At 41.6% G+C, this 16367-nt stretch overlaps 1 protein-coding gene across 11 annotated transcripts in view; it reads right to left on the bottom strand.

The window, feature by feature from the left end:
• The window catches only part of WIPF2 (WAS/WASL interacting protein family member 2), a 54022-nt gene that overhangs the window by 19165 nt on the left and 18490 nt on the right, over positions 1–16367 (bottom strand). For all 11 annotated transcript variants that reach the window (XM_055320453.1, XM_055320412.1, XM_055320481.1 and 8 more), the window contains one exon: positions 8160–8291. In XM_055320453.1, the coding sequence (XP_055176428.1) occupies positions 8160–8222 (63 nt within the window). In that variant the 5' untranslated portion in view covers positions 8223–8291. The remainder of the gene's footprint in view (positions 1–8159; positions 8292–16367) is intronic.

Genomic DNA, 16367 nt, shown 5'->3' on the forward strand with positions numbered 1-16367 from the left:
CCATATTATTCCCATTCCAGAGATGAAGAAATGAAGTAGTTTAGACAAGTCAATATCACATGGAGAGTAAATGCAGAGCTGGTCTGATTATGTCAAAGCCCGTGCCTTTCCTCCTTTCCCTACGGCTGCCCCCCACCCTCCACCTTTTCTTTTCTTTCTTTCTCTTTTTTTTTTAATACCTTATTTATTTATTCATGAGAGACACATACAGAGAGAGGCAGAGACACAGGCAGAGAGAGAAGCAGGCTCTGTGCAGGGAACCCGATGCGGGACTCAATCCCGGGACTGCAGGATCATGTCCTGGGCCAAAGGCAGACACTCAACCGCTGAGCCATCCAGGCGTCCCCTTTTTTTTAAGATTTTGTTTATTTACCTTGCCAGAGACAGAGAGAGTACAAGTAAGGGGAGAGGCAGGCAGAGGGAGAGGGAGAAGCAGGGTTGGATGCAGGGCTGGATCCCAAGACCCTGAGATCATGACCAGAGCCAAAGGCAGATACTTAACTGACCGGAGCCACCCAGGCATACCCCTACAGTTTTTCCCAACATCGTTATTTCTTCTCAAGTTCTTCACCCTCCACCTACCTCTTAAATGCCTTTCAGAGTCCTATCCTCAGCCTCTATCTAAACCTCCCCAAGCAAGCTCATCCGGTCCCAGGGTATGAATACCACTGAAGAGCCCAAGTATCTCAAATCTTTATATTTCATCACCACTCCTGGCCCTGAACTTCATACCCATATGTGCTAGTGTCTACAGGACATCTCCAAATGAATATCCCACATATACTTAAAATCCAACATGTGGTACCATGTTCCTTACACAATTTTCAAATGTAGAGAGCTTTTTAAAGTAACCACAGTGGAATTTTTGGAAACCACTAAAAAATGATTCTAACATCTACCTAGAAGATTAAGTATAGGAAAAAACTAAGAAAATGGGACTAGTGGAGCACCTGGGTGGCTCCGTGGTCGAGCATCTGCTTTTGGCTCAGGTCTTGATCCCGGTGTCCTGGGATCGAGTCTTGGATCAGGCTCTCTGCTCAGAGCCTGCTTCTCCCTCTGCCTAGGTTTCTGCCTCTCTCTCGGTGTCTCTTATGAATACATAAAATCTTAAAAAAAAAAGGGGGGGGGGACACCTGGGTGGCTCAGTGGTTAAGCGATTGCCTTCGGCTCAGGTTGTGATCCTGGAGACCTGGGATCGAGTCCCACATCAGGCTCCCTGCATGGAGCCTGCTTCTCCCTCTGCCTATGTCTCTCTCTGCCTCTCTCTCTCTCTGTGTCTCTCGTGAATAAATAAATAAAATCTTTAAAAGAAAAAAAGGAAAGGAAAGGAAAGGAAAGGAAAGGAAAGGAAAGGAAAGGAAAGGAAAGGAAAGGAAAGGAAAGAAAAGAAAAGAAAAGAAAAGAAAAGAAAAGAAAAGAGGACTAGCACCACCAAAAGCTAGGACCAACTACAACAGGCGCACAGGGACAGACAGCTAAAGGAACAAAACAGAAAAGCCCATAAACAAACCTATGTCTGTCTAAGAAATAATAAAAGTGAGGGGCACCTGGGTGGCTCAGTCAGTTAGGCATCTGCCTTCAACTCAGGTTGTGATCCTGGGGTCCTGGGATTGAGCCCCATATCCGCTCCCTGCTCAGTGGGGAGTCTGCTTCTCCCTCTCTCTCTGTCCCTCCCCCTTGGCTCATGCTCTCAGGAGCACAGAGCTCTCTTTTTCTCGAATGAATTAAAAAAAAAAAAACTTAAAAAAAAAGGAAAAGAAATAATAAAAGTATATTTTAGCAGTACAGAAAGCACCGATTATGAAATATAAGCTACTAATAGTAACTGGCTAATTTTGGGGGAAAAAAATAATCAAGTTAAATCCCTACCTGATAGCTTATTCTCAAACAAATTCTAGTTGAGTTATACAATGTAATGTAAAAAAATCCATAGATGTACTATATGAAAAAAATTGGTAAGGGGAAGGACATGACAACCAAAATACAAGGAAAGACTGAAAGATTTATTTATTATAAATTATTTACTAGGAATATAATAAGCAGATGATAGACTGGAAGGACAAATCACCTGTGACATACAAAGGCATTATCCTAAATCTATACAGCAGTTACGTAAAAATGACTTATAAATCAATAAGATAATGAGCGAAGGATATGATAACAACATTGTGTAAAAGAAATCATGGAGCCAGCAAATATGGAAAAAAAATTTTAAATGTAGGTTAAAACACAGTATGGTTATTTACCAGTGAAACTGGTAAAAGTTAAAATTGTAACAGGAGACTACTAGCTTCATGAAGACAGGGTCCACAGCTCACTGTTGTAGACACACTGAAGATGCTTAAAAAAAAAAAAAAAGCATAGAACTGTCTTATGGTGGTCATAAGGATTCAGGGGAACAAACACAAAAGAGTATATCTGGAGAAAGATAAATTAGTATGATCTTTACCCAAAAGTAGTTTATGTACCAAACATCTTTTCTTCCCAATTTTTGTTTTGTTTTAGAGAGAGACAAGGAGGAGCAGAGGGAGAGGAGAGAAAGAATCTTAAGCAGGCTCCACACCAAGTGCAGAGCCCCAAGTGGGGCTGGATCTCATGATCCTGAAATCATGACCTGAGCCAGAATCAAGAACTGGACAGTTAAGCAACTGATCTACCCAGGCACCCCTTATATCAAACACCTTTAAAAAGTCTACACAAGAATTCTACCTAGGAATTAACTTTAAAAAAACAGGGATCCCTGGGTGGCGCAGCGGTTTAGCGCCTGCCTTTGGCCCAGGGTGCGATCCTGGAGACCCGGGATCGAATCCCAAGTCGGGCTCCCGGTGCATGGAGCCTGCTTCTCCCTCTGCCTGTGTCTCTGCCTCTCTCTGTGTGTGTGTGTATGTGACTATCGTAAATAAATTTTTAAAAATTAAAAAAAAAAAAACAACTAGAGAAGTACACAAAGATGTTAATAAAAGCAAAAAATAGTTTATAATAGCATAAAACTGAGAATAATCTAAAAGTTCAATCAAAAGGAACACTGATGATGGGGCATCTATGTGGCTTAGATGCTTAAGCATCTGCCTTAGGGTCAGGTCATGATCTCTGGGTCTTGAGATCAAGCCTTGCGTCAGGCTCCTCGCTCAGCAGAGAGTTTGCTTCTGCTTCTCCCTCTCCCTCTGCCTCTCTCCCCTGCTTATGTTCTCTGTCTCAAATCAATTAAAGAAAAAAAAAAAAGGAACACATTGATGGCATAAACATAGAAGGGAATGATAGTTAAGCTCTTATTACACAGCAGTAAAGTTTTGATACAATCAAGTAAAAATATTTTTTTCAAGTAAAAATATTATAAAACAAAATATTTAATAGAATGAACTTTCTCTTCTATAAAACAGGAATAATAGCAGAACCTACCTCAGAGGGTAATTTTGAAAATAAAATAACACTTTTCAAGAGCTTAGCATAGTGCCTGATATATAATAAAAGCTCAATAAGCAGTAGCTAAGGTTGTATTGAAAGAAAAAGAGATACATACATATAGAACATTTCCAGAATGATATATACTAATACCAATAGAGTCAATTTTGGTAATTAATTAATTGGGTAATAATTCTTTATGTGCATTTTCTAGTTTTCTTTTAGATTTGATCTATTTATTTGAGAGAGAGACAGCACAAGCAGGTGGGAGAGAGAAAGAATCTTTTTTTTTTTTTTTTAAGATTTTATTTATTTGTTCATGAGAGACAGAGACAGGCAGAGAGAGAAGCAGGCTACATGCAGGGAGCCCAACGTGGGACTTCACCCCAGGTCTCCAGGATCAGGCCCTGGACTGAAGGTGACGCTAAACCGCTGAGCCACCCAGGGTGCCCGAGAGAAAGAATCTGAAGCAGACTCCATGTTGACCACAAAGCCCGATGAGCCCCATGAGATCATGACCTGAGCCAAAACCAAAAGTCGGACTCCTAACTGAGCCACCTAGGTGCCCCAAATTTTCTAGTTTTTCTATAATAAATATGTAAAACATATAAAATGCTAACAAAGATTAATTATTAATAACTTAACATTTTCTATTTTTATTGGCATTCTCTAATTTTTACCAAATTTTTAGTACTGTAAAAAAAAATTTTTAATGACATCACTAACCAGTTAATGATGTGAGAAGCCATTCATGATGTATTAATAAGAGCAGATTAGAACTCAATATGCATAGCAGTGTGGGGGAGAGGGAGGGAGAAAAAGAAAACAAAAGAAATCAATAGGTATACAACACAGCCTCCTTTTTAAAAAAGTGGGATAAAAGGGAGGAAGGTGGGGAAGGATATACACAAAACTATTATGACTCATTGGATTATGGATAACTGCTCCTTTATGCTTACCCATAGTTCATAAAGCTTTCTTTTTTTTAAAAAAAAGTAAATTCTGTGCCGACTCTGTGGCTCAAACTCACAACTCTGAGATCAAGAGTCCCATGCTCTACCAAATGAGCCAGCCAGGCACCCCAGCCACAGTTCATCAATTTCTTGAATATCTTACTTTTATAAAGAGAAAAGTATTAAAACACTACTCAACGTATCTAAAACTGAGTCCATATCCTCCTCCAGAAACCTGTTTCGCTTTGTAAACAGCACCATCATTCAATTCCCCACACTAGAGTTGTTTCAACCTCTTCCCTCTTTCTCAGGCTTGTATCAGTCACCAACTCTAAGATTTTACTTTTTAAGTGTTTCTCATTGTTATCTCTTCCATCTTCCCAGCTTCAGTGCAAACTCAATTTTCAACTGTAACAGCTTCTGTCTCCAAGTCTTGACTTCCCCATCCCCAGTCTCAACCCCAAACCACTGTGTATACTGTGAAGGTGACTCCTGCTGGTGAAAATACACTACCTCCCTATTGCTGCCTGGAGAAAAAAAACAACCCTCAGCCTTTGCCTCTGGCTTCATCTCCTACCAGGCCCCTCAAGCAATGATTCAATCCTGGGTGTGCATTCCCACTAATCAGCACCCTTCTATTCTACTTCCTCAATATCAGGTGCCAGCTCTCCCTCTTCTCTTTCTGGCTAAATAATACTCATCTTTTTAAGAATCTGCAAAAGTATCACCTAGAAGCCTTCTCTGACTGCCTTCACTCCCCCAAGTCAGTATGTGAAGCATGTTTTTCCTGTGGCCTCATTTTTCTCTGCATAGAATGGAATCTGCCTGCTGACTTGCCTATCTCACCCATCGTGCTGGCAGGCTTTGAAGGCAGAAATTCTCATTTCTGAGCAATATTACAGATTATTATTTGCTTTTTTTTCTTATCCGCATGTTTTCCATTTCTTTTAATTATACAAACAAATCTTTGAGAAAGAGTCAAGCAATATAGAAGTATAGAGTGAAGGGCAGCCCCGGTGGCGCAGCGGTTTAGTGCCGCCTGCAGCCCAGGGCATGATCCTGGAGACCCTGGATCGAGTCCTACGTCAGGCTCTCTGCATGGAGCCTGCTTCTGCCTCTGCCTGTGTCTCTGCCTCTCATTCTCTCTCTGTGTCTCTATGAATAAATAAATAAATAATCTTTAAAAAAAAAAAAAAGAAGTATAGAGTGAAGTTATTTGGATTTTCCAAGTCATATGCCTAGCCAAGTCTCTGATACTCAGCCCCCAACAAAATCCTATTGAGTAAATGACTAAGACAGTATGATGCAGGGCAATAATCCAAGAGGTTAGAGAGATCCAAGGATATACTTTATACTTTGGTGCTTGAATCCCACTATAACCAGAGCAGTTCTGCTTTTATCTACTTCACTTATTGGGCTTTCATTTAAAGTTTCATCCAAATAGGGGGTTCATATATATCCTCAAACAAAATGTCTAAAAACCAGAACTTATGGAAAAAAACAAGTTGGCAGACCTGAACTCTAGTTCTAGTTCTAAAATAAATTAGCTAGGCAAGTTAATTTTCCTCTTTAAAGTAGTACTTATCATCTGTTAGATACCTAACACACACATACACCAACACTTTAGGGCACTATTTCTTTTTTTTTTTTAAAGATTTTATTTATTTATTCATAGACACAGAAAGAGAGGCAGAGACACAGGCAGAGGGAGAAGCAGGCTCCAGGCAGGGAGCCTAATGTGGGACTCGATCCCGGATCTCCAGGATCACACCCCAGGCTGCAGGCGGCGCCAAACCGCTGCACCACCGGGGCTGCCCTAGGGCACTATTTCTCATCTGTTAAATAATACATACGCACCCCAAGATATTCATTCCCTTAAGTTCTTTTATAAGGCTTCTAAATTTTACAAAACTAAGATTGAAGTAGGGGCACCTGGTTGGCTCACTCAACCTGCAACTCGATCTCAGGATTGTGAGCTTGAGCCCCACACTGGGTGTAGATATTACTTAAAAATAAAATCTTAGGGCAGCCCCGGTGGCGCAGCGGTTTGGCGCCGCCTGCAGCCTGGGGTGTGATCCTGGAGACCCAGGATCGAGTCCCACATTGGGCTCCCTGCATGGAGCCTGCGTCTCCCTCTCCCTCTGCCTGTGTCTCTGCCTCTCTCTCTGTGTCTATGAATAAATAAATAAAATCTTTTAAAAAAAATAAAAATAAAATAAAATAAAATCTTAGGGGGCAAGGCTGGGTGGCTCAGTGGTTGAATATCTGTCTTTGGCTCAGGTCGTGACCCTGGGGTCTTGGGATGATCCTGCATCTCCCTCTGCCTATGTCTCTCATGAATAAATAAAATTTAAAATAAAATAAAATCTTAGGGGTGCCTGAGTGGCTCAGTCAGTTAAGCATCTGACTCTTGATTTCGGTTCAGGACATGGTCTCTGGGTCGTGAGACTGAACCCCACACTGGGGCTCTGTGCTCACTGTAGAGTCTGCCGAATATTCTCACTCTCCCTCTGCCCCTCCCTCCAACTCTCTCTCGAAATAAATAAATACAATCTTTTTAAAAATGTAAAAATAAAATAAAGTCTTAAAAAATGAGATAAAGCACTCATGCTTTCTTTCTCATGTGATACCAGATATTACAATCCACATATAGTAAAAGTAGTTGCCTCCTTGGTTCAAAAGCCACACTGCTTTTTTCCCTACCATTATCAAACCTTTAAGTCTTTTTTTTTTTTTTTTTAAGATATTATTTATTGGGATCCCTGGGTGGCGCAGCGGTTTGGCGCCTGCCTTTGGCCCAGGGTGCGATCCTGGAGACCCGGGATCGAATCCCACATCGGGCTCCCGGTGCATGGAGCCTGCTTCTCCCTCTGCCTGTGTCTCTGCCTCTCTCTCTGTCTCTCTGTGACTATCATAAATAAATAAAAATTTAAAAAAAAAAGATATTATTTATTTATTCATGAGAGACACACAGAGAGAGAGAGAGAGAGAGAGAGAGAGAGAGAGGCAGACACACAGGCAGATGGAGAAGCAGGCTCCCTGCAAGGAGCCCAATGTAGGACTCGATACTATACCCTAGGATCATGCCATGAGCCAAAAGGCAGATGCTCAACTGCTGAGCCACCCAGGTGTCACCCTTTGAGTCTTCTTTTTTTTTTTTTTTTAAAGATTTTATTTATTTATTCATTCATGAGAGACAGACAGAGAGAGAGAGAGAGGCAGAGACACAGGCAGAGAGAGAAGCAGGCTCCATGCAGGGAGCCCGACGTGGGACTCGATCCCGGGACTCCAGAATCGCGCCCTGGGCCGAAGGCAGGCACTAAACCGCTGAGCCACCCAGGGATCCCCCCCTTTGAGTCTTCTTAATAATATTTTTCAGAAACTCCTTTTTTTGATGGGCTGGCAGACCTGATGGACTTGGCTTTAGGATGAACTGGTTTGGAGGAGAAGAAGGAGAGATAAAATAGCAAGAAAACCACTAGGAGTTGCCATCCCTTTTCTCAATGATGCCAGAGAAATGCTGTACTGACCCTTACAGAACAAATAGTTTTAGGGGCAAAAGACTAGTTCTTACTCTGATGCAACCTGTCCAAATCTTCATTTAGACTGAACCAGGACAAGAAAACAAGATAAGCCATTAAAGTCCTAAGAAGACCTCTCAGAAATCAGAGCTAGTTAATGAAGACAGATTTACTTATTCTCTTTCTACACCATATATCTTCAAGTGCACTCACTATGTCTTACAACAGGAAGCCCTAAGTATTCATTAAGGTTTTGAGGTAGCCAGGTGGAAAGATTACTTACCTGATTAAAAGTGGGAGGTGGAGGAGGACCAGGGGGTGGTGGAGGGGGTGGAGGAATTGGCATCCTTGCCCTGCTCGCAGTTGGCACTGCTTTCTCTCCGTTTTAATTTGCAGCTTTAGGTCACTCATATACCTGCAAATAAAATGGAAATTCAATGAGAATAACTCTGCCATCAGAGACAAAGAGTACCCAGGAGAATTAGGGGACTGGGCATGACACAAGAGAGAAACTAAGCACCTCATCCCCCAGTTCCTCTGTGATAGCATCCAGGGCTTGGTAAACTTTTTTTTTTTTGTAAAAGGCCAGATAAGAAATACTAATACTGGGGGGCCTGGGTGACTGAGTTAGTTAAGCATCCAACTCTGGATTTTGGTTCAGATCATGATCTCAGGGTCATGAGATCAAGCCCCACATCAGGCTCTGCTCTGGGTATGGAGCCTGCTTAAGATTCTCTCTCTCTCCTTCTGCCCTCTCCCTTCCCCACTTTTTCTCTCCCCCTAAATAATAAAAATAATACTATTATTTTAGGCTTTACAGACCACATATGGTCTCTGTCACATTTTATTCTTTGATCTATTTTGACATTTTTTAAATAATAAGCTTTATTTCTTAGTTTTAGGTTCACAGTAAAACTGAACAGTAAAGTACAGAGACTACCCATATAGTCCTGTTCCTCCAGCTCGCACACACACAAGCACAGCCCCCTTCACTACATCTTGCAGTTGGACATTTGATACAATTAACATTTCATTACCACCCCAAGTCCATAGTTTACATTAGGGCTTACCCTTGGTGACCTATGTTTTATGTGTTCGGACAAATGTATGACAACCACACATACTGTAACATCATACAAAACAGTTTCACTGCCCTAAAAATCTGTGCTCTGCCTATTTATCCCTCAACCCCCAATCACTGGTCCTTTTTCCTGTCTCCATAGTTTTCTCTTTTCCAGAATGTCATATAGTTGGAATGATGTAATATGTAAACTTTTTTGGATTGTTCTTTCAATTAGTAATACACATTTAAGTTTCCTCCCATGCCTTTTCATGGCTTGATAGCTCATTTCTTTTTAGTGCTGAATAATATTCCATTATCTGGATGCACAAGTTTATCAACTCACCTACTGAAGGACATCTTGGTTGCCTCCAGGTTTTAACAATTATGAATAAAGATGCTATATGTAGGTTTTTGTGGGGACATAGATTTTGGCTCATTTGAGTAAATACCATTGACTGTGATTGCCAGATCATATGGTAAGAGTTACATTATATAATGAACTACCAAATTGTCTTCCTAGTGATTATAATCATTTTGCATTCCCACTAGCAGTAAATGAGAGTTCCTGCTGCTCCACATCCTTGCCAATATTTGGTGCTGTTAGTGTTTTAGATTTTGGCCATTCTAATGGTGCACAGTAGTGCAATCTCACTGTTTTAATTTTTCAATTCCCTGATGACATATGAAGTTGAACCTTTCTTCATATACTTACTTCCCATCTTTTTTTTTTTTTTAAGATTTTATTTATTTACTAATGAGAGACATACAGAGAGAGAGGGGGGCAGAGACACAGGCAGAGGGAGAAGCAGGCTCCATGCAGGGAGCCTAACGTGGGACTCGATTCCGGGTCTCCAGGATCACGCCCTGGGCCAAAGGCAGGCGCCAAACCGCTGAGCCACCCAGGGATCCCCCATATACTTATATCCCATCTGCATATTTTTTAGGTGAGGTGTCTGCTTAGGTCTTTCGCACAGTTTTTAATAGGGTTGTTTTCTTATTGTTGATTTTTTTTAAAGATTTTATTTATTTATTCAGGAGAGATGCAGAGAGAGAGAGAGAGGCAGAGACATAGGCAGAGGGAGAAGCAGACTCCCTGCAGGGAGCCCAATGTGGGACTCGATCCCAGGACCCCGAGATCATGCCCTGAGCTGAAGGCAGACGCTCAACCACTGAGCCACCCAGGTGCCCCTTATTGTTGAATTTTAAGAATTGTCTGTTTTGGGATCCCTGGGTGGCGCAGCGGTTGAGTGCCTGCCTTTAGCCCAGGGCGCGATCCTGGAGACCCGGGATCGAATCCCGAGTCGGGCCCGGTGCATGGGGCCTGCTTCTCCCTCTGCCTATGTCTCTGCCTCTCTCTCTCTCTCTGTGACTATCATAAATAAATAAAAATTAAAAAAAAAAAGAATTGTCTGTTTTGGATAAGTCCTTCATCAGATGGGTCTTTTGCAAATATTTTCTCCCAGTGTGTGGCATGTCTTCTCATTCTCTTGATCTTTACATTCTAAAACTACATTTTTACTTTTTTTTTTTTTTAAGATTTTATTTATTTATTCATGAGAGACACAGAGAGAGAGAGGCAGAGACACAGGCAGAAGGAGATGCAGGCTCCCCACAGGGAGCCCAACGTGGGACTCGATCCCAGATCCCAGGACCATGCCCTGGGCTGAAGGCAGGCGCTCAACCGCTGAGTGACCCAGGCATCCCAACATTTTTACATTTTATTTTTTTTAATTTTTTAAATTTTTATTTATTTATGATAGTCACACACACAGAGAGAGAGAGGCAGAGACAGGCAGAGGGAGAAGCAGGCTCCATGCACCGGGAGCCCGATGTGGGATTCAATCTCGGGTCTCTAGGATCACGCCCTGGGCCAAAGGCAGGCGCCAAACCGCTGCGCCACCCAGGGATCCCCATTTTTACATTTTAAAAATGTAAAAACCAGGGGCAGACCCGGTGGCGCAGCGGTTTAGCGCCTCCTGCAGCGCCGGGTGTGATCCTGGAGACCGGGGATCAAGTCCCACATCGGGCTTCCTGCATGGAGCCTGCTTCTCCCTCTGCCTGTGTCTCTGCCTCTCTCTCTCTCTCTCTGAATAAATAAATAAATCTTAAAAAAAAAAAAAAAAGGTAAAAACCATTCTTAGTCCATGGGCATTATAAAAAAGACCATGGGGACGCCTGGGTGGCTCAGCAATTGAGTGTCTGCCTTCGGCTCAGGGCACAATCCTGGGATCCAGGATCAAGTCCCACATTGGGCTCCCTCTGGGAGCCTTCATCTCCTTCTGCCTGTGTCTCTGCCTCTATGTGTCTCTCATGAATAAATAAAATCTTAAAAAAAAAAAAAAAGACCATGAACCAGATCTGACTTGTGGGCCATAGTTTACTGATCTCCAGTATCCTTAGAATCTGACAAAAGGAAAGGGCAAATATTCCAAAGGTTCTAAAAAATCAAGAGCCTTTAGAGGCAGGCAGAATTTGATTAGAAACATGACTGTGAAGGTCTTCAAAATCCCAACCCTTTCAATAATGCCACTACAGGCTGGATGCCCAACAGAGCTTTTTGCTCCAATCACAAGAACTAGACAGTACTTGGGCGAGATGGTTCCCATGGGGAATGGTATCCGAGCTCACTTCAAGAATTGAGCAGCTGACCATTCTTCCAGGGAAACACCTTCTGATTTCTGGTTTTAAAGCTAAGTCTAGGGGATCCCTGGTGGCTCAGCGATTTGGCGCCTGGCTTTGGCCCAGGGCGCGGTCCTGGAACCCCGGGATTAAGTCCCATGTCGGGCTCCCAGCATGGAGCCTGCCTCTCCCTCTGCCTCTCTCTCTCTACATCTATCATAAATGAATAAAATCTTAAAAGAAAAAAAAGTAAAGCTAAGTTTAGTTTTTCTTTGCCAGGGATCTAACATACTTGACTTTAAAAATTGATCAAAATAGTAAATCCTCATGATCTATCTGTAATTAGAGGGGGGTGTGCAAATTTAAAATAAAAGGATATAGAGAAAAATAAAAAACCTTCTTCTATTTGAAGTCTCTGGGTTCACTCTGACAGTTACCCCAAAGCATTCTTTTAAAAAGCTAGCAGAGGGGGATCTGGGTAGCTCAGTACGTCAAGCATCTGACTTTGGCTCAGGTAATGATCTCAAGGTCATGGGATTGAGCCCTGTGTTGGGATCCACACTCAGTAGGGAGTTTGGTTGTCCCTCTCCCTCTGCCCTTCCCTACTGCTTGTGTGCTTATTCTAATAAATAAAATCCTTAAAAATAAATAAAAAGGTAGCATAAAACAATAGGAAAAAATAATCCAGCTGTATTTCAAATAATAATAATAATAATAATCTATTCAGAAACAAACATATTCAACTAATTCCAGTCACTTCAGTTCCTGCCTTTTCTGAGTTTCCAGTTCTACCTATCTTTGCCATTGCCATGACTGAAACTCCTAGAATGACTTGGAAAAGAGATTCAGACAAGTCCCTAATTCTTTTCATAATTCATGGATGATCCAACCTGCATGCTACAAAGTAAAAAATCACCAAGGGAAACCACCTTATGCCTGACAGCAAGCAAGCACTGTTTATAAGGCAAAACAGTAGTCTCTAGCAAGGCAAATCTTTTTTTTTTCTAAGAAATCTACTGGAAAAGACCACTAATATATTACACAGTTACAAATGCCTTCTTAAAATAGGCTCAATTCAAACTCCTAATTTCAAAATAAATCCATTAAAATAATAATAATAAAAAAACACCTTCATCAAGTGACAGCCTTTCATACTGACAACCAGCAGTGCTTCTCAACCTTTCTTCTGCCTCCACAAAGACTGCATGCATGACATGCTCCTACAATTGACATTGAATATGCAATGATACACTATGGTAGAGTATCACTGCTTCCTGTTTTACAGGTAAGGACACTAAAGCTCCAGAGATGGGTGGAATCTCATGTGTGCACACTACAGAGAGACTGATCTAAGGGCAACCACGCAAGATCATTCTGGAGTAAACTGCAGAATTAGGACTCAAATTTAGATCTTCTGATCCCCTGCTATTTCACTAATCACCACAAAAAAACATGGGTGATGGAAATTGGTTTGGTTTAGCAATTTCCTACTATTTTCGCCAAATGAAAATTCAACCCACCCCAAATTTCTATTTTATTAATAGAATACAAACAGCTCTGTTTCCCAAGAGCAGCCCAATGTAAGTAAATTTACATTAATACAACATTCCTTCCCCTGAAAATCCCCAAAAGCTTTATTCAAACCAATTTGATATTGATACAATCACTAATCCAAAGCAGAGGGTCTGCTTTGAGAACTGCTTTTAGTTAAAAATAATTGAACCAAAAACAGTTCATAAAGTTTTATAACAGAATGACAATTTTTTTCAAGTAGGCCCCATGCCCAGCATGGAGTCCAATGCAGGGCTTGAAGTTACAACCCTGAGATCAAAACCCAAGGTGATATAAAGAATGGGACACAAAACCAAATAAGCCACGCAGGCGCTCCAACAGAATGACAAATTTTAGTGACCAACTACTTTTAATCAAAGGACAAATTCAGGCCTTCTGGGAGCAATCTTTTTTTTTTTTTTCTGGGAGCAATCTTAAAAAACTCTGGGGCACGTGGGTGGCTTCAGCTCGGATCATGACTCCAGGATCCTGGGACTGAGTCCCATATCAGGCTTCCTGCTTAGTATGGAAGCAGGAAGCCTGATATGACCCCTCTGACCCTCTCTCTGTTTGTGCTCTCTCACTCTCTTTCTCTCAAATAAATAAAATCTTAAAAAAAAAAAAAAACAACACTAAAAACTAACATTTCTGGGGCTAGATCACCTTCAGCTCAGGTCATGATCTGAGGGTTCTGGGATCAAGTCCCAAGTCAGTTTCCATGCTCTGCGGGGTGTCTGCTTCTCCCTCTGCCCCTCCCTCCACTCGTTCTTTACCCCTCCCCTCATTCTCTTTCAAATACATAAAATCTAAAAAAACAAAACGAAACTAGTATTTCTGAGATTAAATCTAAGAAGAAAAAAGAGGGTTCTTTACATAATGTTAAATTTTTCCTTTCTGATCTTTTAAATTAGAACTACAAATCTCACCATCTGTGTTCTTCAGAGACCTTGATTTTCAGAAATATAGTGAGACTGCCTCCAGTTCAACAACAAACCAATTTTCATTCCCTTCTTAAGCCCTTCTACCTTAAAAACCATGATAGAATAAGCTTTTCACATCCTCAGGAGTCAGTTTCTTTGAAGTCAAGATCAGAGAGCATTATTTCAAATCTTCTTGATGTCAAATTTATCACAGAATTCTGAGGTAAGTCTTCATAAAACTCAAGCAATACACTTGTAAAAAGCACTCTCTTCTATTCCTCAGAAGACAAAACCCTATTTTTCTATTCAATTTCCTAATGTTTTGTTCCAAATACATATTCCTACATTTTAAGAGCAGGACGCTTCCTGGGTACAAAGATGTTGACCTTTCACATTTGATAAATGAAGAATCCAATTTAGTTGCTGTATTTTTCATATATTTAAAATTATCTCGTAAGTATTCTAGTTACCACTACCATTTCGGGCCTTTATTCAAATGGTATTCTCCTATTATAAACTCAAGTTTCAACCCAAGTTATTTTTAAAAGAAAAAATATATTTTTTAAAGATTTTATTTATTTATTCATGAGAGACACACAGAGAGAAGCAGACACACAGGCAGAGGCAAAAGCAGGTTCCACGCAGGAAGCCCAAAGCAGGACTTGATCTCGGGACCCCAGAATCATGCCCTGAGCCGAAGGCAGACGCTCAACCACTGAGCCACCAGGGGTCCCCCCCCCCAAAAAAAAAAAAAAAAAACTTTTAATTCTAAATCTAAATGCTATCTACTTTTATGCTGAAAGACCATCCTTTCTAAGCTTTGATTACTGAGTAAATTACAGTTTTTGTAATGAAGTAACCAACAAAATCCCATGGGGGCAAAAATTGACCTTAAAAAGTACGCTCCCCAGCAGCCCGGGTGGCTCAGAGGTTTAGCGCCGCCTTCAGTCCAGGGCCTGATCCTGCAGACCCAGGATGGAGTCCCACTTCAGGTTCCCTGCATGGAGTCTGCTTCTCCCTCTGCCTGTGTCTCTGCCTCTCTCTCTCTGCTCTCATGAATAAATAAATAAAATCTTAAAAAAAGTACGCTCCCTCGCTCAGAAAAGTCTCAAGGGCCTTAGTTCTGTCTTACAAGAAACAGTTATATGGAATATTGATAAGAAAATACTTTTTAAGTACTCTCTATACTCAAAACATGGGGCTCAAACTCATGACCCCAAGATCAAGAGTCACATGCTCTACCAACTGAGCCAGCTAAGTACCCCTCCTCTCTCTCCTTTCTTAAATATCTGTTCTTTATTTTTTTTTTTTTAAGATTTTAAGTAATCTCTATACTCAACGTGGGGCTTGAACTCACAACCCTGACATCAAGAGATGCAGGCTCCACCAACTAAGCCAGCCAGATCCCCCCATGTTCAAGTCTTTAATATTCTATTAAACCTCTCCCCAACATAAACAGAGAGGGGGCACCTGGCTGGCTCAGCTGGTTAAGCATTTGCCTTGGGCTCAGGTCATGATCCTGGAGTTCCGGGATCCAGCCAAGTGTTAGGCTCCCTGCTCAGTAGGGAGGCTGCTTCTTCCTCTCCCTCTCCCCACCACCCCCACTGGTCTGCACTCTCTCTGGCAGGTCCTCTCTATCAAATAAATAAATCTAAAGAAACAAAAAGAGAGGGCAGCCCCGGTGGCTCCACGGTTTAGCAACGCCTTCAGCCCAGGGTGTGATCCTGGAGACCCAGGATCGAATCCCACGTCGGGCTCCCTGCATGAAGCCTGCTCCTCCCTCTGCCTGTGTCTCTGCCTCTCTCTCTCTCTGTCTCTCTCGTGAATAAATAAATAAAATCTTAAAAAAAAAAGAGAGACGAAAGAGACATTTCAAGATCCTCTCTGAAAGACCAATAACTCTACCTATTCTTGTCTCCAGAAAATCAAAAGAGAGTTGTGTCTGTAAGAGGAAAGGTTCTAGACATTCACCTCAATGGAATCAAAATAAATCATATCAAAATAAATCTAATAGTATCAGAGATGGAACATAAATGTTTGGCAGAAATAGAAAATCAGTTGCTCTGAGACAAAGTCACATAATGCAGAATTTTTTTTTTAAGATTTATTTATTCATTCATGATAGACACAGAGAGAGAGAGAGAGGCAGAGACACAGGCAGAGGTAGAAGCAGGCTCCATGCCGGGAGCCCAATGCGGGACTCGATCCCGGGACTCCAGGACTGCGCCCTGGGCCAAAGGCAGGTGCTAATCCGCTGAGCCACCCAGGGATCCCCAGAATGGGGTTTTTGTTTGGTGTACTTCAATTCCAGCCAAAAGGAACTACAACCTTGCCTAAT

Source organism: Nyctereutes procyonoides, unplaced genomic scaffold (assembly GCF_905146905.1).
Source record: "Nyctereutes procyonoides isolate TBG_1078 unplaced genomic scaffold, NYPRO_anot_genome, whole genome shotgun sequence".
Taxonomy (NCBI): Eukaryota; Metazoa; Chordata; class Mammalia; order Carnivora; family Canidae; genus Nyctereutes; species Nyctereutes procyonoides.